The sequence below is a fragment of the Schistocerca cancellata genome, chromosome 2 (assembly GCF_023864275.1).
Source record: "Schistocerca cancellata isolate TAMUIC-IGC-003103 chromosome 2, iqSchCanc2.1, whole genome shotgun sequence".
NCBI lineage: Eukaryota > Metazoa > Arthropoda > Insecta > Orthoptera > Acrididae > Schistocerca > Schistocerca cancellata.
Window position 1 is genome coordinate 891926487 of NC_064627.1, and position 26684 is coordinate 891953170.

The window sequence follows — 26684 nt, forward strand, 5'->3', positions numbered from 1 at the left end:
TCTACACTGACACTTGTTGCAGGGTGGCCAGTAGCACCTCTAAAGTGATGTATTTTGGGGGCTGTGGGGTGGTATCTTCCACTACCACAGCAAGTGTGGAGTCAAGAAGGCTGACTCAACAACAATATTCCTTATTAATCGATTGTTCTGTGTAGGAGTTCAGTGACTGCGACACTGGAACCAACTGTGGCTAGTGGACAGTGAGTCAGTTCACTGTGATATCAGGATGTTGTGACAGCAAAGCAGAGGGATGTTGTGACAGCAAAGCAGCGGCTGGCACCCATGGTGTCCTTGCTGACCCAAAGTACAGTGAGCTTAGACGGCTACGCTGGCATGAACAGCCCGCTGCCCAAGACAGCTGGCAGGGGCATGCAGATGCCCCAAGTTGAACCCAGGCCTCTTAGAGATTGGATGGAGTGTCAGGAAATGGCACCTTCTCTCGGCGGATCAAGTTTGGAGCTTGGTACCGTCAGGACTAGATGATGCCTTGTAGATCATTGGCTTCATCTAGTTGATGATGGAGCTGTAGCTACTGGGCCATACATTCGACTGATGTTTGGCACAAAGATGGTGCCGGTTGAGAGTAAGACCTCCGTGGAAGTGCTTCTTCCAGCTTCTAAGTTGGGAGTATTTGTGCTCACTGTGGTAGGGTGTCCAAAATTAAATCAACAAACCACTGTTTCCCTGTCCTGTGTCTAATTCACAATATAATCATACAAATTATCAGTAGATGCCTGTACAACCGTGTTCTTCAAGGAAGACAGCATTTCAGTCAACAGACAACCATGCCAATGGAGATATAAGGGAGGGCCTATCAAATGGGGTAGTGTTTTCTGGGTAGTTACACTTCCACAATCACTGTGTACACAGTCACAGACAGTGCAGTATGGCACAGAGAAGACGCCTACCAGACTCTCTGTGGGAGACAGCCGTAGGAAGAATGCGAGCAGGATAATCGCAAACTGATGTGCCTTAATGGCTTAACATGAATCTATCTGTTGTTTCTCAGATGTGGTGACAGTTTATAGAGACCAAAACTTTATCCCAAAGATCAGGGCAGGGCTGATCACATGTGACATCAGGAAGAGAGGATGTATTTGGCTGTAAGGGCATGACGGTACCACCTTAGTACTGCACGGCAAGTGGCATTTGTCCTTGCAGCGTCCCATTTATACCTAACACTTCTATTACTCACTGACTCATGCAAGGTTAACTTCTCTCATCAGACACCAACTACATCCAATTTGCTTCAACACCACGTGACAGATTCATCTCCTCTACAGTTGTCTCCTATCTCTGCCTCACTCCAACATTTTCACGAAAAACACACACACACACACACACACACACACACACACACACACACACGGCCGTGCTAACGCAACTCACACTCACATGACTGCAGCCTCTGGCAGCTGAAGCCACAACGAGAATAATATGTAGAAGACTGAACAAGAAACGAGATTTGTTGGATGATGATCAGTTTAGCTTTACAAAAGCAAAGGCACCACATAACATTTTCAAAAATTCATTAATTTTGTTTACACATTGCGGCTTCTGTCATTCCACACTCCAACCTGAAGAATATTTCCATTTCATAGGGTGTTCAGTCTTTGTCGCATTGACACCTCCCCCTTTGCAGTCCCCTCTTGGAGTTCCAAATGGGGGACTAATCTGGAGTCTTTTGCCAATGGAGAAATCATTTCAACACTTTTCCGTTTACAACCCACTTGTCCTAAGGCTAGATGTTATGTGTCTTTAATGCAGTGGCTTCCATTGTCTTACAGATCCTCATGCCTTTGCTCATTGCTGGTTCTTCTACCTTTAAGGGACAGTTTCCCATCCCAAGGGCAGTAGGGTGCCCCGAACCTCTCTCCGCTCCTTTGCCCTCTTCGACAAAGCCATTAGTAATGAGCTTTATTCAGAATTTAATCAGTGGCTGGGATCAGTTTTGGGAAATAAGACATTTTGATTACTGGTCAAAGACAATGCCTCTACGCCACAAACTTACATTTGGGAAATGAGGCACCTCCTAGCCATATATGTCTATGAAGGCATGAGGAGGGCATAAGGGTGGGAGGTGGAGCAAGATGGTGCACTTGTTCCTCACCAGGAATATAGGTAAAGGCTTTCTCTTCGTTACAGAATTCTCACAGATTCCTGGAAATGGTTGTATGCAACTCTGTTAAACTACAGAGTTAACATTACCTAGCATGACAAGAAATATTCTGGCTTTTGCAGTCACTATAAATCTTGTCACTCTTTCTTCATGAAATTACGTGGGTTCCTTGATGCAGTGACAGCTTGGACACTATTCTGCAGTCAAAGTAAACCTTTACAGAACAGTGCTGAAGTAGTGGTCTCAATCTTTTCTCTGTTACTTCGTCTTACAGCCCTTATTAGGCTGCCCCAGGGACCAATCCGACACCCTAACATGCAGAACCCTTGTACAACATAAAAATGGCAGCAATATATCTGTTTTCCATCTGTGACCAATCCCCACAACGACGCTCCTTTCCTTTAAAAAATAAAAAATAAATAAAAAAGAGAGAGAGAGAGAGAGAGAGAGAGAGAGAGAGAGAGAGAGAGAGAGAGAGCCTCCACGCCCACATCAGCCTGAGGGCCAACTCAATAGGTCTACTGCCATCTCTGCATAAGGGTTAGTTTTCACTAATGTGAGGTGTCGCAGGATGTGGGTACTGTGATGTTTGTGTATGTCTGGTTAAGGTTAACCATTAATACGCGCTCATCTGGAGATAGATTGGGTTGAAGTTGAACGAAGGGTAGCGATTTGAAGGGCAGAGGAAAAAAAGTGCCAAGACAAGAGCCAAGGGAAAAAAACCTCTGCGATAGTTACGTCGGGTGGTAAGAGCAGTAGCGGATGTCTTGCTGCCTGCGATAGGCCGTGCAAGGGTTGGCTTTGTTAGTAGTGGGTATCATGCATGTCGATACCTTTGACGTTGTGCGGTTGTGTTGCTCGGAGGTTGCTGCTGGGTGCCAGTGTAGAGCTCTCGTTCAGCGTCAGCAATCTGCATCAGTTAGGTTTATTATCATTTTTGTGTCCATCATATATCAAATGCACAGTGTAAGGTAATGTTGGCAGGTACTCCAGCTTGGATACTGTGTTGTGTTGATTATTTATCCTGCACGTTAGTGTTGAAACACCTGTTCGAGAGATATGAGTGTGTGAGACGTACGAGTCTGTCCGGGAAACCAGCTTTGCTTAGTTTGCGTATGAGTCCGTTGTGCTCCTTTCCTTGTTGCACAATGGAATGATAACAATAGTTTACCATTTGTATGTGGACAAAGAAGACACTTGGTGCCTTTTCTGATTCTACGTTCAGTTTTACATGACAGAGCTATTTTAGTATACACTGAAGAACTTGGACATCTACATCTGTACTTAATCTGTAAGCCCAGATTCACCAGTCAAAAGAGAGAATACATACCACTGCATAGCCAATCTAAAGAATGTAGCTTTCAAAATACATTTAATTGAACTTTAGCTATGGCTAGTCAATACTGAAAACAGAAAACGTAAAAATAAAGCAATAAAGCACGAAAATAATGCAATAAATCCATGCCCAAATGTGAAGTTTCCCAAGAAAAGTATTGCATATGGCATCTAAGTTGAAGAACCTTGTTTTTTTAAAAAAAGTTTATGCTCTGTTTCTCTGATTTGAGGAATATACATTTCCAGTTTGTGTTGATGACCAACAAGATTGTCTCAGTTATTCTCACTTTTTTCCAGTCGGTTTCAGATTTTTAATTTTTAGTTTTCACCTAACATCATAGCAATATGAATACATTTTTTGTGAATATTTCATAGCATTTATCTCTAAATGTGTCTATCTAGTATTTAAACATATGAGGATGTAGCCCAATTCGTGAATCAAAAAGTGGTGGCACCCATATCCGTATTAGTGACATAAGAAAATGTACTTTACAAATCACCTTCAGTTTCCCATTTATCCATCACTAGGCCAGATTGAGACATTTATGGTACTTCTTGATTTCCACACCTCTCCAGCATTCTTGTTCTAAAACTGTATTTTTCCAGTCCAGATTCCTCCTTTGTAAACTGTTCTTCATTGAGTCAGTCCATCTTGATCTAGGTCCCCCTCTTGCCCTCAAATTTATGGGTGTTAATCTCTAATAACCTTCCTTCTTCCTTCCTCTCAAACTTGGTCTCCGTCATTTGTTTTAGTATTCTGCCATCTTCCATTCTCTTTATGTGTCCAAACCATTCCAACCTACTCTTTTCAGTTCAACTTTTCTACTTCCTAGCATCTTCATTTCTCAACCTCTCTCTCTTCATTTTCTCACATAAAATTCTTAGGAAATTCATTTCACTGGCTTGGTTTCTACTCTCTTCTTTTCTTACAATTGTACAGGTGTCTGATGCATATGTCAATATGGGTGTAAATTATGTCTTGTGCAGCACTTGCTTACACTTCATTGGCACATCCCTTTCCCAGACTAAGTACCTCAAACACCTGTAAAATGCATTGCTCTGTTGCACCCTTTTGTTAATTTAGCCTACGTCCTTTCATTCTGCATTATCTCACTTCCTAAATATTTAAAGTTGTCCACAATTTCAATAGCCTGTCCTTTAATATTAATTGGTTCTTTCCCTTCTCTGTCTCCAGTGGTTACCATAATAGTCTTGCTTTTCTCCACATTGCATTTCATGCCATATTTCACAATTTTTCCATAGAAAATGTCTAGTTGTTCTTGTACATCCTTACTGTTGGTTCCCCACAACAGAACATCATCATCATCAAATAGCAATAACTTCATCTCCCTTCCTCTGTGATTTTCTTTTGCCTCTTTCATGATTTCATTCATCACGGTTATAAATAATAATTGTGACACAGCACTTCCTTGTCTCAACACCGTAATATTCCTAAACTAATCAGCTCTTCTGATTTTCCAGTTCCTTTCTCTTCATCATTTCCCATATTTTTTTCTCTGGGGACACTATTATTGGACTTCACTATGTTAATAAATATCATCACCAGAACTTTCCCATGCCCTTAATGCATTTCCATCAACTTTCTCATACTAAAGTTTACTAAAGATTTGGACTGTTGTTGATCTACTATGTCAAAAGCCTGCTTCTCTTCTAACTGACCTTCCGCTTTTTCCCTCAATCTTCTTTCCAGTACCCTCTCCATTATTTTTGCTACTTGCGATATGAGTGTGATCGCTCAATAGTTATTGTGTACATATTTGCCTCCTTTCTTGAACAATGGAATTATTATTTCTTTTCCCTATTCTTCAGGCATGCATTTCTGGGTGCACATGCATCGTATCAATCTACATAACCATTGTAGCCCAGTAGGTCCAGCTGCCTTTATCTTGTCAACACTTACTTAATCAATTCTAGCTGCCTTTCCTGTTTTCATTCTTGTAACTGCTAGTTCCGCTTGCAATGCTAATATTTTTCTCTTCGTCAAGGAGTCCTGTGTTACTTCTGTTCCCTTTTCATTACTGTTGTTCACATTTAGTAGTTTGGCAAAGCACTCTTCCCAGCTTTTCTTTATCCTCTCTGCTTAGGCATCCTTTCACCATCATTAAAATCCTTTTCCAACTCTCATGTGAATTCTTACCAACTTTTCGTCTTTTCTTCTGCTACCACTTTCTAACATTTCGTTTTGCTTTTGTGGAATTTCCTTTTGCTTCTTTGCTCTTTGTCTGTTCCATTCTTGCATGTTTTCTTCTTTTCTTTTACTGCTACTTTCACCTGCTTGTTCTGCCGTTATCTCTCCTTTTCCTTCTCTCTTCCAGACAATCTGCCGCACATGTTCTCTGCAGTGCTTACAAAATGCCTCTTTCAACTTACCCCATTCCTCTTCTACACTTAAACATTCAGTGCTTGGGATTCTGAGCTTAAATAATTCCCTTCACTTTTCTTTTACCTTCCTATATTTTAATTTCCACATTTTTATTTTTTTCTCTGTTTCTGCCTTGCATTTTATACATCCTCATCGTTGCCACCACTAGTTGATGTTATCCAGCAAAAGCAGGTACATCCATTAACTGTCTACAATTTTACTGTTCCACCAGAAATTAGTCAATAACAGTCATTGTCCTTTTCTCTCCCAAACCTTATAATGTTGTGTTTTGGCTGTTTTTCTTCCAGAATCACATGTTGCCCACAATCAAACAATTTCTTTTACAAAAATCAGCTAATTTAACTCCTTCCTCATTTCTTTTCGCATATCTGTATGGACTGATCATCTCTTCCTTCCCTAGTCTTTCATTTCTCACCTATGCATTTAAGTCTCCTATCACTATTGCTTCCATGTCAATAATTCCTCAATTTCTCCTCTTTGTCGTTTGCAGATATTAGTGTAATGTAGTCAGTGTTTAGGTATCTGAGGAATCTACCGTAAATATACTGAGTAGATAACTATAAATCGTTTGAGACACTTACAATTCCTTCTACTTCTTTTCAAATTTAGATCTTGGGGCCAACACATTTTCAAACACGTTGAATCAGTGATATTGAAACTGGCAATTTCAAAATCTTACCTCTGGTGGAAAAATTTCTGTGTGTACCTACCAATAAATAAACTGTGTTTTGCAAAGTGAGTGCAAGACACTGTGTTTTGTTAGCAGAGATACATTTGTTTCCACAATAGGAGAATAAAATAAGGTGTTGTTTTTTCTGGCTCACTAGGTGTAATATTAGTCACACTCGTAACAGAGCACACAAAACACTTTGCAGTGATGTAGATGGTCTAAAATTAATACAACAGGGTCATTTGACCTCTAAAATATAAGTGCCTGTGCTAGAGTTTAGTTCAGTATCTGATTCAAAAGACTATTTGAAGCAATTGATACATGCTTATTTCTAGATCTAAAATTTGTCTTTGGAATTTCGTTATGCATTTAAATAGATAATTAACTTTTTTTGCTGCTGTTAGTAAGGTTTTGCTTTATTTTTTAATTCCTTTTCGTAAATGTAAAAGTTGACAAAAACAAAAAACTATTGGTACTAGGTACTTCACTCTCCAGTGATTTGTAAAACAACACTCTGCTTATTAACACCATGAATTTTTGAAGAAAAGAAGCTTGCATACATTACATAATTATAAAGAACTAATGAAAATGTGTAGACAAGTGTTACAGCCATATTAAAGTATAAAAATTATTGTGTTAAACATAACAAGAGACAGAAGAAAACAGCTTTTATCTTAATAAAAAGGAAATCTCATAAAATATTATGAGGGTATTAATTTTAGGAGTGAACATTAAATATGTTGTGCCAAAGAAATTGTTACATAACTGTGCTGTGTATGATGAAAGTTAATTGTAATTGAATTTACCATGAAGAAGTTGTATCACAGCAGTGATTGCATGTTTCAGTGTTATCTCAGTCTTTGGCTTGGCTCTAAAATAGTTGGTCGCAATTGAGGCTTGTTTAAGGCCGAAGTGACGCAAGCAGCTGCTTGGGGCACGATGGACGTGGGTTTGATGAGAGCACCATTGTCATCAATGAAATGGTTTCAGCTGAGAATATTTGAGCCCAGTTGTGAGCCGCAAAGAGTTATCTGTAAACATTATAATAATTTTTATTCTGTATACAGATAGATGCCACTAACAAATTATAGTTGATTTAAACTAGCTGGAACTTAGCATATAAGGTCTAAAGTGGCAGCTTTGTCACATCAACTACTGTCTACTGGCAGCTGCCACAGTGCATCACTCTCTGCGGCAATAAAAAATTACCTTAAAGCCTTGTAGCTTCCACAAAAATTATGTAGAAAATTTCAAATTAACGTAAGATATAGATCTCTATAATGTCTCTAAGCATGTTGAAAACTGTTCTTAATTTTAATTAGGTCTAGATTATAAAAATGATAGATTGCTGCTCATCATGTAGCAGAGATGTTGAATTGCAGATAGACAGAACAAAAAGATCGTTGACAAGTAAACTTTTTGCCAAAAGTCCTTCTTCCAAATTAGACACACACACACACACACACACACACACACACACGCACACACACACATGGGGGACTGTATAGTGCTGCTAGTGGGAGCATACAGGGATGAAGTGGAGAGAGGGTAGGGCAGCTAGGTGAAAGTCATGAGATTGAAGGGAGAGGTAGAGGGTCAAATGGAAAAGGAGAGAAGTAAAAAGACTGTGGGTGCATTGGTGGAATAGAAGGCTGTGTAATACTGGAGTTGAAACAGGAAAGAGGATAGATGGGTGTAGGACAATAACTAACAAAGGTTGAGGCCAGGAACACTACAAGAACATAGGATATACTGCACAATTCAGGGAAGCTGGTGTTGATAGAAAAGATCCAGATGTCACAGTTTGTGAAGCAGTCATTAAAATGAAGAACGTTGTGTTGGGCAGTGTGTTCAGCAACTGGGTGCTCCAGCTGTTTCTTGGTTTGTTGGCCTCAGTCTTCCAATGGCCATTCGTGCAGATAGACAGCTTGTCGGTAGTCGTGCCCACATAGAATGCCTTACAGTGGATATAGCTTAACTTGTAGATCACATGACTGGTTCACAGGTAGCCCTTCCTTTGATGGGGTAGGTGATGTGTGTGACCTGACTGTATTAGGTGTTCATGGGAGGATATATGGAACAGGTCTTGCTTCTAGGTCTATTACAGGGATATGAGGCAATGGGTTGGTAGCAGGGGATGTGCAGGGGTGGATGAGGATATTGTTCAGGTTCGGTGGATGGTGGGATACCACTGTGGGAAGGATAGGAAGGATAGTGAGTGGGATATTCCTCATTTTTGGACATGGCAAGAGGTAGTCGAAATCTTGATGGAGAATGTGATTCAGATGCTCCAGTCCTGAGTTGTACTGAGTAACAAGGGGAGTGCTCCTTTGTGTATGGGAGATGGTAGGTGACTGGAGAAACAATTCACAGGAGATCTGTCTCTGTACAAGGTTGGGTGGGTAATTGTGAACTGTGAAGGCCTCAGTGAACCCCATAGTGTATTTGGATAAGGACTGCTTGTCACTACGGATGTGACGGCCACTCATGACTAGGCTGTGTGGAAGGGTGATATGGAATGGGTGGCAGCTGTCAAAGTGGAGGTATTGCTGGTGGTTGGTAGGTTTGGTATTGACTTAGGTACGATTGAAGCCGGTAGAGCTCAACATCAAGGAGGGTGATTTGTTGGGTTGAGCAAGACCAAGTGAAACAAATGGAGGAGATGGTGTTGAGATTTTGGAGGAAATTGGTTAGGGTGTCCTCATCCTCAATCCAGACCACAAAGATGTCTTAAGTGCATTTGAATGAGGTGAGGGATTTGGGATTCTGTTTGCTTAGGAAGGATTCCTCTAGATGACTCATAAATAGGTTGGCAAAAGATGATGCCATACAGGTGCCCATTGCCATACCATGGATTTGTTTGTATGTGATGCCTTAAAATGAGAAGTAATTGTGGGTGAGGATGTAGTTGGTTGTGGTGACCAGGAAGCTGATTGTATGTTTCAAATCTATCAGGCATTGGGAAAGATAGTGTCGAATAGCAACAAGGCCATCATATCTTTTATGTAGGAGGGTAGGTTGTGATTAATAGGTTGAAGGTGTTGGTCTACAAGAGCAGAGATTCTCTCAGTGGGGGCACAGTAAATGGCAACAATGGGGCATCATTGGTTGTTTGGTTTGTGGCTTTTACGAAGATGGGAGTGCACAAAATAGTTGGGTTAAGGTGAGAGATAAGTTCTGGGGAAAGGTTTTGGGATTTGCCTAAGGGTTTTCATGAAATAAAAATATTATGAAATCAATGTTTGAAACTTAAATATAATTGGATAGAGAAAAAAGTCTACTCACCGAGCAGCAGCAGGAGAAAGCATTTCTAAAGGATATGGAAATCCACAAGCTTTTAGAGCCAGTGTTTCCTTTTTCGGGCAGAAGGGTTGAAGGGAAAGCTAGAGGGGCAAAGGAAAAAGATCAGTGAGGCTTAGGAAATGGGGAGAGTTATGGAAAAGTCACCCAGAACCCCTTGTTAGGGCAGACTTCTCATCCTGTCCGGTAAAGTCTCCCATGATCTGGGGCTCTGGGTGACTTTTCCATAACTCTCCCCATTTCCTAAGCCACACCAGTCTTTTCCCTTCATCCCTCTTCCTTTCCATTCAACAGTTCTGCCAGAAGAAGGAGTCATTGGCTCTGAAAGCTTGCGCATTTCCATATTGTTTCTATGTATTTTCTCCTGTCACTACTTGATGAGCAGATTTTTTTATCTAACCAATTATATAATATTGCCAATGGCCTTGCTGCAGTGGTAACACCGGTTCCCATCAAATCACCGAAGTTAAGCTCTGTCAGTGTTGGCTAGCACTTGGATAGGTGACTGTCTGGGTCTGCCGAGCACTGCTTGCAAGCAGAGTGCATTCAATCCTTGTGAGGCCAATTAAGGAACTACTTGATTGAGATGTAGCAGTTCTGGTCACAAGAACTGACAAGGTATGGGAGAGTGGTGTGCTGACCATAGCCCCTCCATATCAGCATTTGTGATGCCTGTTTGCTGAGGATGACATGGCTGGCAGTTGGTACAATTGGGCCTTCAAGACCTGTTTGGATGGCAGTCAGAGACAGTGGCCATGTCTGTGTGAGTTGTGCTTGTGTGAATGTGTGTGTGTGTGTTTTCTATTCCTGAAGAAGGCCTTTTTGCTGAAAGCTTAAATGTTTAGTAGTCTTGTGATTGTTCCTGAAGGTCTTTTTGCTGAAAGCTTAAATGTTTAGTAGTCTTGTGATTGTGCCTATCTGCAACTCAAAACCTCCTTTATGTAGTGTGTATCAATCTATCCTTTTCATAATACTGATGTTATTCTATCATGACTTTCCATTTTTTTCATGAAAATAGTTATTTTTTTAAATACACTATAATCAATATATTGAACTAAAACAAAGAAGCATAAAATTTCTGAGAGAATAAATAGTACTACCAACTAAAGTAATGAGTGGAAAGAACAATCCATTCATACTTGACAGTTATAATGCAATAATAAAGGATCGTAAGTTGAACTATCATTTTTCATAAAAAAATGTTTATAACTCAAAGTTCTTATTGTGCATTAATACTGTAGGTATATGTGCACATATTTTAGTGACCATCTGTAACTAAGCTCAGTGGACAAATAGTTAGTCAAACTCCCCTCCCTCAGTGTCATCACACTAATACTGTGTAACACAACTTCTTGCCTCGACAATGACCTCAGTTTCTCGAGGAAGAGGGTCCACAAGTATCTTCAGGCATTCCATATATAGCTGAAGCCACACACTGATGACTACGTCCTGTAGAGCATTGGTTTTCAAACTGGGGTTGCCCTCCCCAAGTATGGCCATGCAGATGTATAAAAGGGGGTGCAGCTGGGGCAATCGCTCCAAATGCATTATGTTATTAAAAAGTAGGTATTTAATCAAGACAAATGTGTTAGTACTTATAATGAAATGTCTGCTGGGTACCCAGTATTTCCTGTGTACTCTGACTATTGTTTTCATCTTAGCTAATCAGTCTTAATATAAGCACAGTAATTGACCATAGCCAATCTGACTACTGGAATTCATAGTGTTCGAGCACAGTAGAAATTCGAAAATTTGGGCAATCATAACATGTCGGCTTGATTGGGAACACTTCGTACCAACTGTCTTCTGTATAGGATTTCCCACAGCTTCGACGATATAGCAATTGTTGCCAGTAGCGTCTTTGTTTCTAAGCAGTGTTTACGCTCAAGTCTTAGTTGGACTGTGTTGTTCAGTCAGCATTGATCAAACAAGCAATTTAGTCGTTTATACTATTAATGTGAAAGTGAACAGTTGACTTGTAAAGCTGTTTTTTTCTTTAGTTAATCATGAGTTTGTTGAAGAAACAAAAATACAGTGATACTTACATTAAATACAGTTTTATTGCTGTGCAAAACAATGATGTCGACCAGCTGCAATAGGTTATTTGTTATGAGGTATTGAGTATTGATGCCATGAGACCTTGTTGTCTTGAAGGCCATTTGTGGACTTAACATAGCACTTTACAAGGTAAGCAGATGGAGTTTTTTTGCTTCGAAATGTATGAAGTTGGATAGTACTGAATCCATTGGTCAGTCTTCTGAAAAAGTGATCCTAGGTTCCTATTTGTTACTACCACTCATCTGAGAGGCTAAGAAAAGCCAATATTATCAGAGAAACACTTGTCAAACCCTGTTTGTTGAAAGCAGCTGAAATTGTTCTTGGACCAGAAAGTAAACAAAAACTTTCACAAATACGGCTTTCTGACAAAACTGTGGGACGTTGGATTGATGATATGACCAAAGACATAACAAACCAGCTAGTGCAGGCCGTGAAAGAACCAGAATTTTTCGCAATACAGTTAGGTGAGAGAGGTGTGGCAAACTGTAGTCAACTGTTAAGTTTTTGTTTGATACATACAAAATGAAACAATTAAAAACAAGATGCTATTTTCCACAGAGCTAACAATTACTTCAAAAGCAATTCATGTAATGACAACGGTATCCGAAATCTTTTGCAAATATGAACTATTGTGGCAGAAGCTGATTGGTGTATGCACAGACAGTGCCCAGCAATGCTTGGTTCTCGCTCAGAATTCATGCAGATTGCCAGAGAAAAAAAATCCAGTGTTGTTTCCATTCATTGTGTTATACAACATAAAGCCTTGGCGGTGAAAACATTTCCAAACGATCTCAATGTACTCAACTTATGCATCTAAATTGTGAATCATCTTAAAAAGAGTGCATTAAATATTCACGTCTGTGAAGATTTGGAAACAGAACATAAAATATTGCTGTTTCATACAGACGTACGCCGGTTCCTAGAAGGAAATATTTTACCTAGATTACTGTACGTAGAGATGAAGTGATTCAGGTTTTGGAAATTCAAAACCAAACTGAATTGTGTGTGAAACTCCAAAAGCCAAGTGTTCGACTTGTTTTGGCTTATCTGTCAGATATTTTTTGATTCATTGAACTTGCTGAGCTTGAAATTGAGAGGCAAAGATTGGAACATAATTTATCATCAAGATGCCCTCACAGCATACACTGGTAAGCTGCAACTTTGGAAACACAAAATTGTGGCCTGCAGTTATTCCTGCTTTTCCAAATTATTTGGAATCCTGGAAAAAACACACTTTAGGGAAGCCTTTAAGCAAACTGATATTATGAATAAAATATCAAATCATTTGCAGCATCTAACTGGTGAATTCAAATGCTACTTCCGTAGCTCATGTGATGGTAACATTTACAGATTGGGAATAGATCCTTTTCACATGGACGTAGATGTGCTGTCGGAAACACTGAAAGAACAAGCTTTGGAAATTAAAGATGATTCTGCAGCCAAATATGACTTTGAGAAGATGGATAAGTCATTATTTTGGGTAAAGTATCTGAAAGTTTATCCCAGCATAGCAAAGCAAGCACTGCAACTGTACTAAATATTCAAGCACTTATTTGTGCAAAAGAATGTTTCCAGCAGGTGTAGCAATGAAAGTGAAATACAGAAGCCAACTCAGTATTGCTAGAGATTTACATTGTGCACTTTCCTCTATTCAACCAAGAATTGTAAATCTTTCCAAAAATATGCAAGTTCATCCATAACTTTGATGCATTCATTTTTTGTTACAAAGTATGTGTGCAAATTGTATATATCTACAATAATGTTTATGAACTTTTTTTTTTACCCTTAGCCACATGAATAGTTGTGACAGGCCGTAGTTTGGGCATCCAATACCGCTCCCATTTGAAGCTTTTTGTGGAAACTGTTTTCTGTTTCAAACTGCTCAGAGCCTCACCAATATATATATTTTCCATTGCGATGTATTCCAACAGACTTCACTATTTTCACAGTATTCGCTGCAAATAAGCATTTGAAACTGGCCTTCTCTGTAATGAGTAGAGCCCAAATTTCCATGCAAATATATGTATTGACCATTTTAGGGCATAAATGCATATGTTGAAGCATTTTTTATTTAATGTCTTGTATTTAGAAATTCCCCCATGAACCATGGACCTTGCCGTTGGTGGGGAGGCTTGCGTGCCTCAGCGATACAGATAGCCGTATCATAGGTGCAACCACAACGGAGGGGTATCTGTTGAGAGGCCAGACAAACATGTGGTTCCTGAAGAGGGGCAGCAGCCTTTTCAGTAGTTGGAAGGGCAACAGTCTGGATCATTCACTGATCTGGCCTTGTAACATTAACCAAAACAACCTTGCTGTGCTGGTACTGCGAACAGCTGAAAGCAAGGGGAAACTAAGGCTGTAATTTTTTCCGAGAGCATGCAGCTTTACTGTATGGATAAATGATGATGGCGTCCTCTTGGGTAAAATATTCCGGAGGTAAAATAGTCCCCCATTCGTATCTCCAGGTGGGGACTACTCAAGAGGATGTCGTTATCAGGAGAAAGAAAACTGGCGTTCTACGGATCGGAGTGTGGAATGTCAGATCCCTTAATCGGGCAGGTAGGTTAGAAAATTTAAAAAGGGAAATGGATAGGTTAAAGTTAGATATAGTGGGAATTAGTGAAGTTCGGTGGCAGGAGGAACAAGACTTCTGGTCAGTGGCTACAGGGTTATAAACACAAAATAAAATAGGGGTAATGCAGGAGTAGGTTTAATAATGAATAGTAAAATAGGAATGCGGGTCAGCTACTACAAACAGCATAGTGAACGCATTATTGTGGCCAAGATATATACGAAGCCCACGCCTACTACAATAGTACAAGTTTATATGCCAACTAGCTCTGCAGATGACGAAGAAATTGAAGAAATGTATGATGAAATAAAAGAAATTATTCAGATAGTGAAGGGTGATGAAAATTTAATAGTCGTGGGTGACTGGAATTCGGTAGTAGGAAAAGGGAGAGAAGGAAACATAGTAGGTGAATATGGATTGGGGCTAAGAAATGAAAGATGAAGCCGCCTGGTAGAATTTTGCACAGAGCACAACTTAATCATAGCTTGGTTGAAGAATCATAAAAGAAGGCTGTGTACATGGAAGAAGCCTGGAGATACTGACAGGTTTCAGATAGATTATATAATGGTAAGACAGGGGTTTAGGAACCAGGTTTTAAATTGTAAGACATTTCCAGGGGCAGATGTGGACTCTGACCACAATCTATTGGTTATGAACTGTAGATTTAAACTGAAGAAACTGCAAAAAGGTGGGAATTTAAGGAGATGGGACCTGGATAAGCTGAAAGAACCAGAGGTTGTACAGAATTTCAGGGAGAGCATAAGGGAACAATTGACAGGAATGGGGGAAAGAAATACAATAGAAGAAGAATGGGTAGCTTTGAGGGATGAAGTAGTGGAGGCAGCAGAGGATCAAGTAGGTAGAAAGACGAGGGCTAGTAGAAATCCTTGGGTAACAGAAGAAATATTGAATTTAATTGATGAAAGGAGAAAATATAAAAATACAGTAAATGAAGCAGGCAAAAAGGAATACAAACGTCTCAAAAATGAGATTGACAGGAAGTGCAAAATGGCTAAGCGGGGGTGGCTAGAGGACAAATGTAAGGATGTAGAGGCTTATCTCACTAGGGGTAAGATAGATACTGCCTACAGGAAAATTAAAGAGACCTTTGGAGAAAAGAGAACAACTTGCATGAACATCAAGAGCTCAGATGGAAACCCAGTTCTAAGCAAAGAAGGGAAAGCAGAAAGGTGGAAGGAGTATATAGAAGGTAAGGGGGATGTACTTGAGGACAATATTATGGAAATGAAAGAGGATGTAGAGGAAGATGAAATGGGAGATACGATACTGCGTGAAGAGTTTAACAGAGCACTGAAAGACCTGAGTTGAAACAAGGCCCCCGGAGTAGACAACATTCCATTGGAACTACTAACGGCCTTGGGAGAGCCAGTCCTGACAAAACTCTACCATCTGGTGTGCAAGATGTATGAAACAGGCGAAATACCCTCAGACTTCAAGAAGAATATAATAATTCCAATCCCAAAGAAAGCAGGTGTTGACAGATGTGAAAATTACCGAACTATCAGTTTAATAAGTCACAGCTGCAAAATACTAACACGAATTCTTTACAGACGAATGGAAAAACTAGTAGAAGCCCTCCTCGGGGAAGATCAGTTTGGATTCCGTAGAAATGTTGGAACACATGAGGCAATACTGACCCTACGTCTCATCTTAGAAGCTAGATTAAGGAAGGGCAAACCTATGTTTCTAGCATTTGTAGACTTAGAGAAAGCTTTTGACAATGTTGACTGGAATACTCTCAAATTCTAAAGGTGGCAGGGGTAAAATACAGGGAGCGAAAGGCTATTTACAATTTGTACAGAAACCAGATAGCAGTTATAAGAATCGAGGGGCAAGAAAGAGAAGCAGTGGTTGGGAAGGGAGTGAGACAGGGCTGTAGCCTATCCCCGATGTTATTCAATCTGTATATTGAGCAAGCAGTGAAGGAAACAAAAGAAAAATTCGGAGTAGGTATTAAAATCCATGGAGAAGAAATAAAAACTTTGAGGTTTGCCGATGACATTGTAATTCTGTCAGAGACAGCAAAGCACTTGGAAGAGCAATTGAACAGAATGGATAGTGTCTTGAAAGGAGGATATAAGATGAACATCAACCAAAGCAAAACGAGAATAATGGAATGTAGTTGAATTAAGTTGGGTGATGCTGAGGGAATTAAGTTGGGTGATGCTGAGGGAATCAGATTAGGAAATGAGACACTTAAAGTAGTAAAGGAGTTTTGCTATTTGGGGAGCAAAATAACTGATGATGGTCGAAGTAGAGAGGATATAAAATGTAGACTGGCAATGGCAAGGAAAGCGTTTCTGAAGAAGAGAAATTTGTTAACATCGAGTATAGATTGAAGTGTCAGGAAGTCATTTCTGAAAGTATTTGTATGGAGTGTAGCCATGTATGGAAGTGAAACATGGACGATAAATAGTTTGGACAAGAAGAGAATAGAAGCTTTTGAAATGTGGTGCTACAGAAGAATGGTGAACATTAGATGGGTAGATCACATAACTAATAAGGAAGTATTGAATAGGATTGAGGAGAAGACAAGTTTGTGGCACAACTTGACTAGAAGAAGGGATCAGTTGGTAGGACATGTCCTGAGGCATCAAGGGATCACCAATTTAGTATTGGAGGGCAGCGTGGAGGGTAAAAATTGTAGAGGGAGACCAAGAGATGAATACACTAAACAGATCCAGAAGGATGTAGGCTGCAGTAGGTACTGGGAGGTGAAGAAACTTGCACAGGATAGAGTAGCAAGGAGAGCTGCTTCAAACCAGTCTCAGGACTGAAGACCACAACAACAACAACATTTAGAAATTGATAAGGGATATGAATAATTTTCGAGCCTTCATTGGAGATATTGCAATAACTTGGATAAGCATAATAGGTTCTTTCTTTTCTCATGCGCATTGTGACCAAATTGAAGTTTATATAAAATTTATGGTAATTTGGTTGAACTAATTATTATTTTATAACGGAAAAATTTTGTCAATCTTTGGAGGGATTTTTTCATAGAATCGTTTGTAAAATACAACGCATAGGCCTAAGCCATTTTTCCCATCCTGTGTGAAGATGTTAGTCGATAAAACAAAAGTGTTTCCTTTTTGCCCACAAAGGACAGTGGGCAAGGAAAATACAGTACGCATATTTTTAGTTGTTCTTTCAGTGGCATGTCAGAACAAGTTGGAACATTTCGTATCAATAAACCTCTTTTTCTCATTGTCGTTATCATCAAAATCATACCGTTATGGCACTAAAGATGTGAAGGAAGTGGTGCTGTGTCATTATGTATTGTGTGGCACTGCAATTTAAATAATAATGAAATGGGCAATTAATTACTAATGGTAAGAATTGTATTCATACAAAATTATTTAACCCAATCTAAAATGCTTAATATGTTTTTGAAATGTCATTTTTCTGTACTAATTGCTTAGTGCTACATCATCTTTAAAACAGTTTCATTTTCCTCGATATACATGAGTAATGCATTTGAAGATGAATGTCTATGTGTATACCATTGCAGCCTTTTAGTATGTTACGCACGAACTCGTCAGTTGGCAGCTCCAACCCCTCATCGCAGCGGCAATGGTATTCTCTCACTCTGCTCCACCTATGTGCCCTTGAGATAAAACATTGACTTCAAATTTTTGTGCTGTAACAAATACTCTGCTGCTCGTAATCCATTGTATACCATTGCAGCCTTTTAGTATGTTACGCACGAACTCGTCAGTTGGCAGCTCCAACCCCTCATCGCAGCGGCAATGGTATTCTCTCACTCTGCTCCACCTATGTGCCCTTGAGATAAAACATTGACTTCAAATTTTTGTGCTGTAACAAATACTCTGCTGCTCGTAATCCATTGAACGCGTAAACATCAGTATAATTTTGCGTAGGACTGTAAAGTGTACTCATCGCATTTACCAGTATTGCAAGATGAGATGTTGTCTCAAAATGAACTGAGGAAATAATTTTTAAGAATGGACATTGTTGTTGTGGTTATTGTACACATAGACCTCAAAGGTGTATGTGATGCAGAGGGAATGTTGTTTAGCCACCGTGTTCGCGAGAGGGGGATGTTGACTTAGCTCCACATCGATGCTGCCAACCCACAGGTATGTGCAGTTCCTAGGGAACCGAACTGGTGCCAGTTGGCCAACATTTTAGATAAAAGCGTGTGTGAAAGTGAAGTAAAAATAAATATAAAACTGAAATTGAAATTTTATACTGTGTATTTTTAATGTTTTTTGCTTCATTGTGCAATTTTGGTCCTGTGGCAGTTCATGAATGCACATTTTTAAGATATGATAGTGCATTGAAATTGGGGCCCTAATAATGAGTCTTTACAAATCCATGTTACTTCCATACAGTATTTACAGTGTAGTGGCTGATTGGTATGAGGGACATGTACCACATTTATGTTGGCAGTGCCGAAAGAGAAATTAATATACTTGCATTTCCCCTTTCACGGCCCCCTCTCCTCGCCCACTCCTTAATGCTTTCCCTATTAATCCCCCACCCCCCCCCCCAAAGACAAGAGCTAATCAGTTGTATTTTCATGTGCTTGCTGTAGGTAATACAGTATTAATTACTGTGAAGGGGTGCACAAAGTTTCCATTTTCGGCAGTAGAGGGGCGCAACAAGCAAAAGTTAGGGAAACCATGCTGTAGAGTTACCAAATTGCAGGGATGTTGATTGCTATGGTACACCCACTGCTCCAAATACTCTCACACATTTTCTGTGGGATTAAGACCAGATGATTTAGGAGGCCAGTTGAGGAATGATAGCACGCTTGAGTGTTAGTCAAACCAGAAATACATGTATGCTGCCCTGTGAAAATGGTTGTTGTCATGTAGGAAGATGTAAATGTCCACAGCATACTGATTATGAAGATTTAGAAGAAAAGTCAACTCTTAGCCTTCAAGAATGTCGAAGCAAACATCGTGGTTCAAGTTCACAGTAACCTGAATGAATGGGTCCAAATCATGATATGAAAAAAACTACGGTATGTCCTTAACTACAGCTCCACTCATTGCAGTATAAATACATCATTGTGCCATTGATAGACTTGACATCTTCCATCATTTAAAAAGACCCAAAATTGAAAATTCTTGGACCCCAGCACATGCCTCCAGTTGGCTCTTGTCCAGCTTCTATGCTGTTTTGGCTATTGAAAATATGTAGCTTTATGTGATTCTGTGAACCATGGTCATTTGTGAGGTGTCCAAACACAAATGTCCAGCACTTGGAGTTCCAATACAATGTTTGCTAATAAACTGGTTGCAATGGACCTGCATTCACTGACAGCATCAGTTTGTGTTGGGTTGGAAACTAATTCTCAATGTTACGGCACAACACGCGTCTCTGATCCCTGTTGGTTAGAATATTTTTACAACCACTGTTCATATGTTGGGTTACATGGCTGTGAGTAGTTCAGCCAATATTTCTGGTAGACACGTTGGACATTTGGTGTTCATATGCGAACAGATCGGCTGGCTTTATTGACAAAAATGAATCAATTTTTATTCATTTTATTTTAAATTATGTATTGAACATTTAAAATTAAACTCTTGCTTCTTGTGATTATTCTTGATGTTACGAGTGTGTGACAAAAATTTTATTTGTAGGTACCTTGCCAAACAACAGTTTGAAAATGTTCAGAATGAAATTTGTCTACTTCAGGCAGATTTAGAAAGCCATACAAAAAGGCACGAAGAACTTCTAAACAAAAAAAATGAAATCACAAATGTAGTCAGTGATTTGCAAAGGTAAGTTCTGGAAGGTATAGTCTGATACTGGAGCTTAAAGTGCATCTCTTTTGTTTGATAATTTCAGTGTATACATGGTGAGGCAGCTATAAGAGAAGTTCAGTGACATAACATGTATGGGACTTGATCAAGTAGTATTAAGAAAATAGCACTCCAAACCACTGTCCTGCCAGCAGGATAAGAGGTTCCAAAAACTCTTTGCCCTATTATACCAAAAGTAAGCAAATACATAAGTAAGGTGTGGTTCTTGTGTTTACTTGCACGCTTGAAGTCCACCAGTGTATGTTCTGCTGTTGTAGCACTCAGATAACTTGCTCATAAAGTTATTGAGATATGCGGCAATCAAAAAAGTGAATATTGTGTCAAGCACTCACAATCAGTCTTAGTACTCAGAACTGGAAGTGTGGAGAGTAAAATATTCCGAGGGAAAAAAAAAGAACAACTGATGAAAGTAATGAAAGTAACATTTTAGCATTAGTAACACACAGTGAAAATGTCACTAAGAGGCATCTTGGAGGTACAAGTAGGATCAGCCAAACGACTTGTTCTGTAAATATTAAATTCCATCACATTTCATCCTTTCCAAATTTTGCCAATCTCGTCATGTCAGAGCAGCACTTGCAACCAACCTCCTCAATTATTTGCTGGATGTATTCCAATATTTGTCGTCCTCTACAGTTTCCTCTGGTACTGTGGAAGTCATTCCCCAGTGTCTTAACAGATGTCACTTCGCCTTGTCAGTGTTTTCCACATATTCCTTCCCTTTCCAATTCTGCACAGAACCTCCTCTTCCTTACCTTATCAGTCCACCTAATTTTCAACATTCATGCTTCGATTCTCTTCTGTTCTGGTTTTCCCACCGTCCTTGTTTCACTACCATACTACGCTGTGCTCCAAATGTATATTCTCAGAAATTTCTTCCTCAAATTGAGGCCTATGTTTGATACTATATAGCAGACTTCTCTTGGCCAGGAATGCCCTTTTTGATGGTGCTAATCTGCTTTTGATGTCCTCCTTGCTCTGTCCATCATTGTTTGTTTTGCTGCCTAGGCAGCAGAGTTCCTTAACTTCATCTACTTCATGACCATCAGTCCTGATGTTAAGTTTCTTGCTGTTCTCATTTCTGCTACTTCTCATTACTTTCATCTTTCTTTGATTTACTCACAATCCATATTCTGTACTCATTAGACTGTCCATTCCATTCAGCAGATCACGTAATTCTTCTTCACTTTCTGTCAGGACAGCAATGTTATCAGCAAATCATATCATTGATACCTTTTCACCTTGAATTTTAATTTCACTCTCAAACTTTTCTTTTATTTCCAACATTGCTTTTTCGATGTACAGATTGAACAGTAGGGGCGAAAGACTACATCCCTGTCTTACACCCTTTGTAATCTGAGCATTTTGATCTTGGTCATTCATTCTTATTATTCCCTCTTGGTTCTTGTACATATTGTATATTACCCGTCTCCCCCTATAGCTTACCCCTATTTTTCTCAGCATTTCGAACATCTTGCACCATTTTACATTGTCAAATGCTTTTTCTAGGTTGACACATCCTATGAATGTGTCTTGATGTTTCCTTAGTCATGCTTGCATTATCAACGGCAACGCCAGAATTGCGTCTCTGGTGCCTTTACCTTTCCCAAAGACAAACTGATCGCCACGTAACACCTCTCAAGTTTCTTTTCCATTCTTCTTTATATTATGCTTGTCAGCAACTTGGGTGCACGAGATGTTGAGCTGATTGTGCGATAATTCTCGCACTTGTCAGCTCTTGCAGTCTTCAGAATCGTGTGGATGATATTTTTCTGAAAGTCAGATGATATATTGCCAGACTCATACATTCTACACACCCACATAAATAGTCATTTTGTGGTCACTTCCCCTAATGATTTTAGAAATTCTGATGGAATGTTATTGAACCCTTCTGCCTTATTTGATCTTAATCCCTCCAAAGCTCTCTTAAATTCTGATGATAATACTGGAGCCCCTATCTCTTCCAAATTGACTCCTGTTTCTTTTTCTATCGCATCAGATAAATCTTCCCCTTCATAGAGGCCTTCAATGTACTCTTTCCGCCTATCCATTCTCTTCTCTGTGTTCAACAATGGAATTCCGGGTACGCTCTTAATGTTATCAACCTTGCTTTTAATTTCACTTAAGGCTGTTTTGACTTTCCTATATGCTGAGCCAATCCTTCCTACTATCATTTCTTTTTTCATGTCTTTACATTTTTCATGCAGCCATTTCATCATAGCTTCCCTGTACTTTCTATTTATTTCATCCCTCAGCGACTTGTAGTTCTGTATTCCTGAGTTTCCCTGAACATTTTTGTACTTCTTTCTTTCATCGATCAGCTGAAGTATTTCTTCTGTTATCCGTTGCTTCTTTCCAGTTACCTTCTTTGTACCTATGTTTTTCTTTCCAGCTTCTGTGGTTACCCCTTTTTAAGATGTCAATTCCTCTTCAACTGTACTGTCTACTGGCCTATCTACAGTCTTAGAGAACTTAAAGCATATCTCGTCATTCCTTAGTACATCTGTATCCAACTTCTTTGCATATTGATTCAACCCGACTAGTCTCTTAAACTTTAGTATACTCTTCATCACTACCACATTGTGATCTGAGTTTATATCTGCTCCTGGGTATGCCTTACAATCCAGTTTCTGGTTTCAGAATCTCTGTGTAACCATGATGTATACTAACGGAAATCTTCCTGTATCACCTGGGCTTTTCCAAGTGTACCTCCTCCTCTTGTGGTTCTTGAACAGAGTATTTGCTGTTACATTCCTTGTCCCAAGCTCATATTTCCCTCTAACCTTTTCTTCTACTCATTCACCTACAACTGCATTCCAGTCCCATATGACTATTCGATTTTCGTCTCCCTTTTACGAACTGTATTACTCTTTCAATATCCCCATATACTTTCTCTATCTCTTCATCTTCAGCTTGTGTCATTGGCATGTATACCTGAACTATTGTTGTCGGTGTCAGTTTGCTGTTGATTCTGATAAGAACAATTGTACCATTGAACTGTTCACAGTAACACATTCTGTGACCTATCTTCCTATTCATGACAAATCCTACTCCCGTTATACCATTTTCTGCTGCTGTTGATATTACCCTAAACTCATCATACCAGAAATCCTTTTCTTCTTTCCATTTCACTTCAAATCCGTTTCCTCTTTCCATTTCACTTCACTGACCCGTACTGTACCTAAATTGAGCCTTTTCATTTCCCTTTTCAGATTTTCTAGCTTCCCACCCACGTTCAAGCTTCTGACATTCCACGCCCTGACTCATAGAACATTATCCTTTCGTTGATTATTCAATATTTTTCTCATGTTCACCTCTCCTTAGGCAGTCCCCTCAGGGAGATCTGAAGGGGGGACTATTCTGAAATCTTTTGACAATGGAGAGATAATCATGACACTTTTTCAATTACAGGTCACATGTCCTTAGGGAACACATTATGTGTCTTTGATGCAGTGGTTTCCATTGCCTTCTGAATCCTCATGTCGTTGGTCACTGCGGGCCTCTAGGTGAATTTGCCGCCCCAAGGACAAGATAGTGCCCTGAACATCTGTGTGCTCCTCCACCCTCTGTGACAAGACCATTGACAGAATGAAGGTGACTTCTTATGCCAGAAGATTTTGGCCACCAATGCTGATTATTAATCAAAATTTAAGCAATTGCAGGTTTTGAACCCGGGGCAAAGGACGTTTTGATTAGTAATCAAAGACAATACACCTAGACCACGGTAGCAGTTGGCTTCCTAGTAATGACTTGCAATATTGATTACAGTTCTGTGAATGTTATCCATGAAAAGTGCAAAGAATATCTATGCAAAATTTTGTTTAAGGAGTGAGCATCATTTACAAACCATGGGCAAGTCATTCTTTGCAATAAGCAATACTCATCAGTTGGAAATCCACATTGACTCAAATAAGTGTATAAAAACAATGCTCTTGGTTGCATTGGTGCACATTTTTCTAGGCCCATATCATTGGTCCCTGTTTTATTGATGGAAATCTAAATACACTCAAGTACCTCATTTTTCTAAGATATGCTGCTGTCACAGTTATTGGACGACATCCCATGATACATAAGGCTATCAGTGTGGTACCAACATAATGGATGTCCTTCATATTTGGCACATGTAAAGAGGTCTATTAAAAAACAACAATGACTCTCGAAGCCATGCAATGCCTTATAACACTGGCCTGTGCTGCCGTTAACTCCATATGAAATTCAAGACACCGTTATCTTTTTCTCCAGAATCTCTTTGCAACATGTAGCAATGCTCAAAATCAACATTTTGATCAATTGGTATGACAGTCATAATAATAAACACAAAAACTGTACCCGAGTTATGTGTTTGTTACACTTGGTAAAAAAAGTGCAGACATTTGTGGAATACATTCTCCTGATGGCAGGACAGTGGTTTGCAGAGGCTGTTATCTTGATACTATTTGATAAAGTTCCCTACATGTTATGTCACTGAAGTTTTCTTAAGAACTTCTCTCAAGTGCCACAGAAGAAAGTATGTCCCTGTAAGATACATTAGGGCAAAAAAGAAACAAAGGTGTCATAATTCAGCAACTATAAATGATAAAAATTATTTGTGAATGTCATGAAACTCGCCACATTATCCACTATAACTTGGTAAAAACCACACATTGATATTTTTATTCATTCTGGGTATATTTGGGGTGGCCTCTCTTAGCTGCCTCATGCTGTACAGGTTAATGAATGAAGGTTGGTGCCTGTCTCACAGATAGAGGAAATCGATTATAATCAGTATAGGCAATAGCTGTGTTAAGTTTATCTAGCCTTGTATTTTCAGTTAGTACATTGATATTTCATGTATTATATTGTTATTGTAGAGGAAGCATGTGCAACTAGAAGTTGGTATACAGTGTTGATTCACCTTCCAATCATTTTACAATGACATCAGGCGTATCAGATTAATTTAACAAACAAAAAAAGAGAGAGAGAGAGAGAGAGAGAGAGAGAGAGAGAGGGAGAGGGAGAGGGAGAGGGAGAGAGATAACAAACAATTAGAAGTTAACAGATTGATAAATGTCAACATACTATTATGTACATATCCAGTTTTGCAAGGTGTGCAATGCTCTTTTATACATACTGCTGGCAAACACATTTTCTGATAATACAAAAATTAATGCCACAATATTCGTTCAAATTTCCTCACTAGTCACTGCACACATGCATATAGACAATGGGAAACACTACTTTCTCAGTTAAATGTGCTGGTGCCCCAGTAAGATCTTTATCAGCAGATGAGTTAATCAGAAGAAATAAGGAACCACACTTTCCTTACTGAAAGAAAAAAGTGTTAAGTGGCAAGTGACATTAACTGAAACATAACCAAAATGGTACATGTCCAAAACTAATGAAAGGCAAGCCTGAACAACCGTGAGCATGCCTGACTAGCCCAGGGAGAAGACAGCAGGTGTCATTGTCCCTATCCAGAGACCTTGAGTGTACAAGTAAAGCACTGGCAGACCGTGAACCAGTCCTTCATGTCTGGTGGGATTCCCAGAACTTTGCATCCAAGACTGTAGCTGATGCCTGTCAGTGGGTGCTCCCAGAAAATACTGCCATTTCAATATATATCAATATGAAACTGTGATACCTTCACCACTATAGATAATATTTAATAATCTAAAACACCATTTGACTCACAAGAAATATACAAATTTTTTAAAACAGAAGCACTTTTCATTGCATAATAAATGACATGACAAAAAAGGCAAGAACATATTTCAACATTTACTTTGAAAATAAATAGTTTTCATAGAAAAAACTCACAGCCATAATCAAAATGTCATTTGATGATACACTTCACGCAATATAATTGTAGTTATAGTTAAGTAAGTGATTTTAGAGTAATGTAACATCAAATCACAACAGGAAATTAGTTAAGTTAAAAATTGCGGATCTATCAAGAAACAAAGTGATGCTTGTTTCCCAGAATTAATTAGATTTTAAATCTTAGATATGGACTCCACATCAAAGAAGAAAGCATGGGAGACCTGTGAGATGCTGGAAAGACGACATCAACGAAGCAATAGTGGCAAGAGGTCTTAATGAAGGAGACTGGAATGACCGTAAATGATGGAGATTCGGATGCGAGAGGCGGCAGCAGCCGTAGGAACCTTGCATAATTGGAATATTCAGTAAGAACTATTAAAAGTTAGGGACATGTAGTCATCATCAGTGGGAAGAACAGAGAAATCCTTTGGAAGTAAATGGGCTTACTTATGTTTCATCTTGTGACAAGGCAATCGGCTACCTTAAGAGAGGGACTTTGCTGCTGGCTGGGCCACCTCGCGGTGCGATGCCTCTAGTTTTACAAGGTACCATGTGCACTATTGCTTGGGGACCGGAAGTAGATAAGTGGCCGATCGGAAGCCAGTGGA

At 39.4% G+C, this 26684-nt stretch overlaps 1 protein-coding gene across 1 annotated transcript in view; it reads left to right on the forward strand.

Moving 5' to 3' along the window:
• Window positions 1-26684, forward strand: part of LOC126162835 (structural maintenance of chromosomes protein 4-like) — a 320394-nt gene that overhangs the window by 131569 nt on the left and 162141 nt on the right. The window contains exon 6 of the mRNA XM_049919596.1: window positions 20095-20235. Within this exon, the coding sequence (XP_049775553.1) occupies window positions 20095-20235 (141 nt within the window). The remainder of the gene's footprint in view (window positions 1-20094; window positions 20236-26684) is intronic.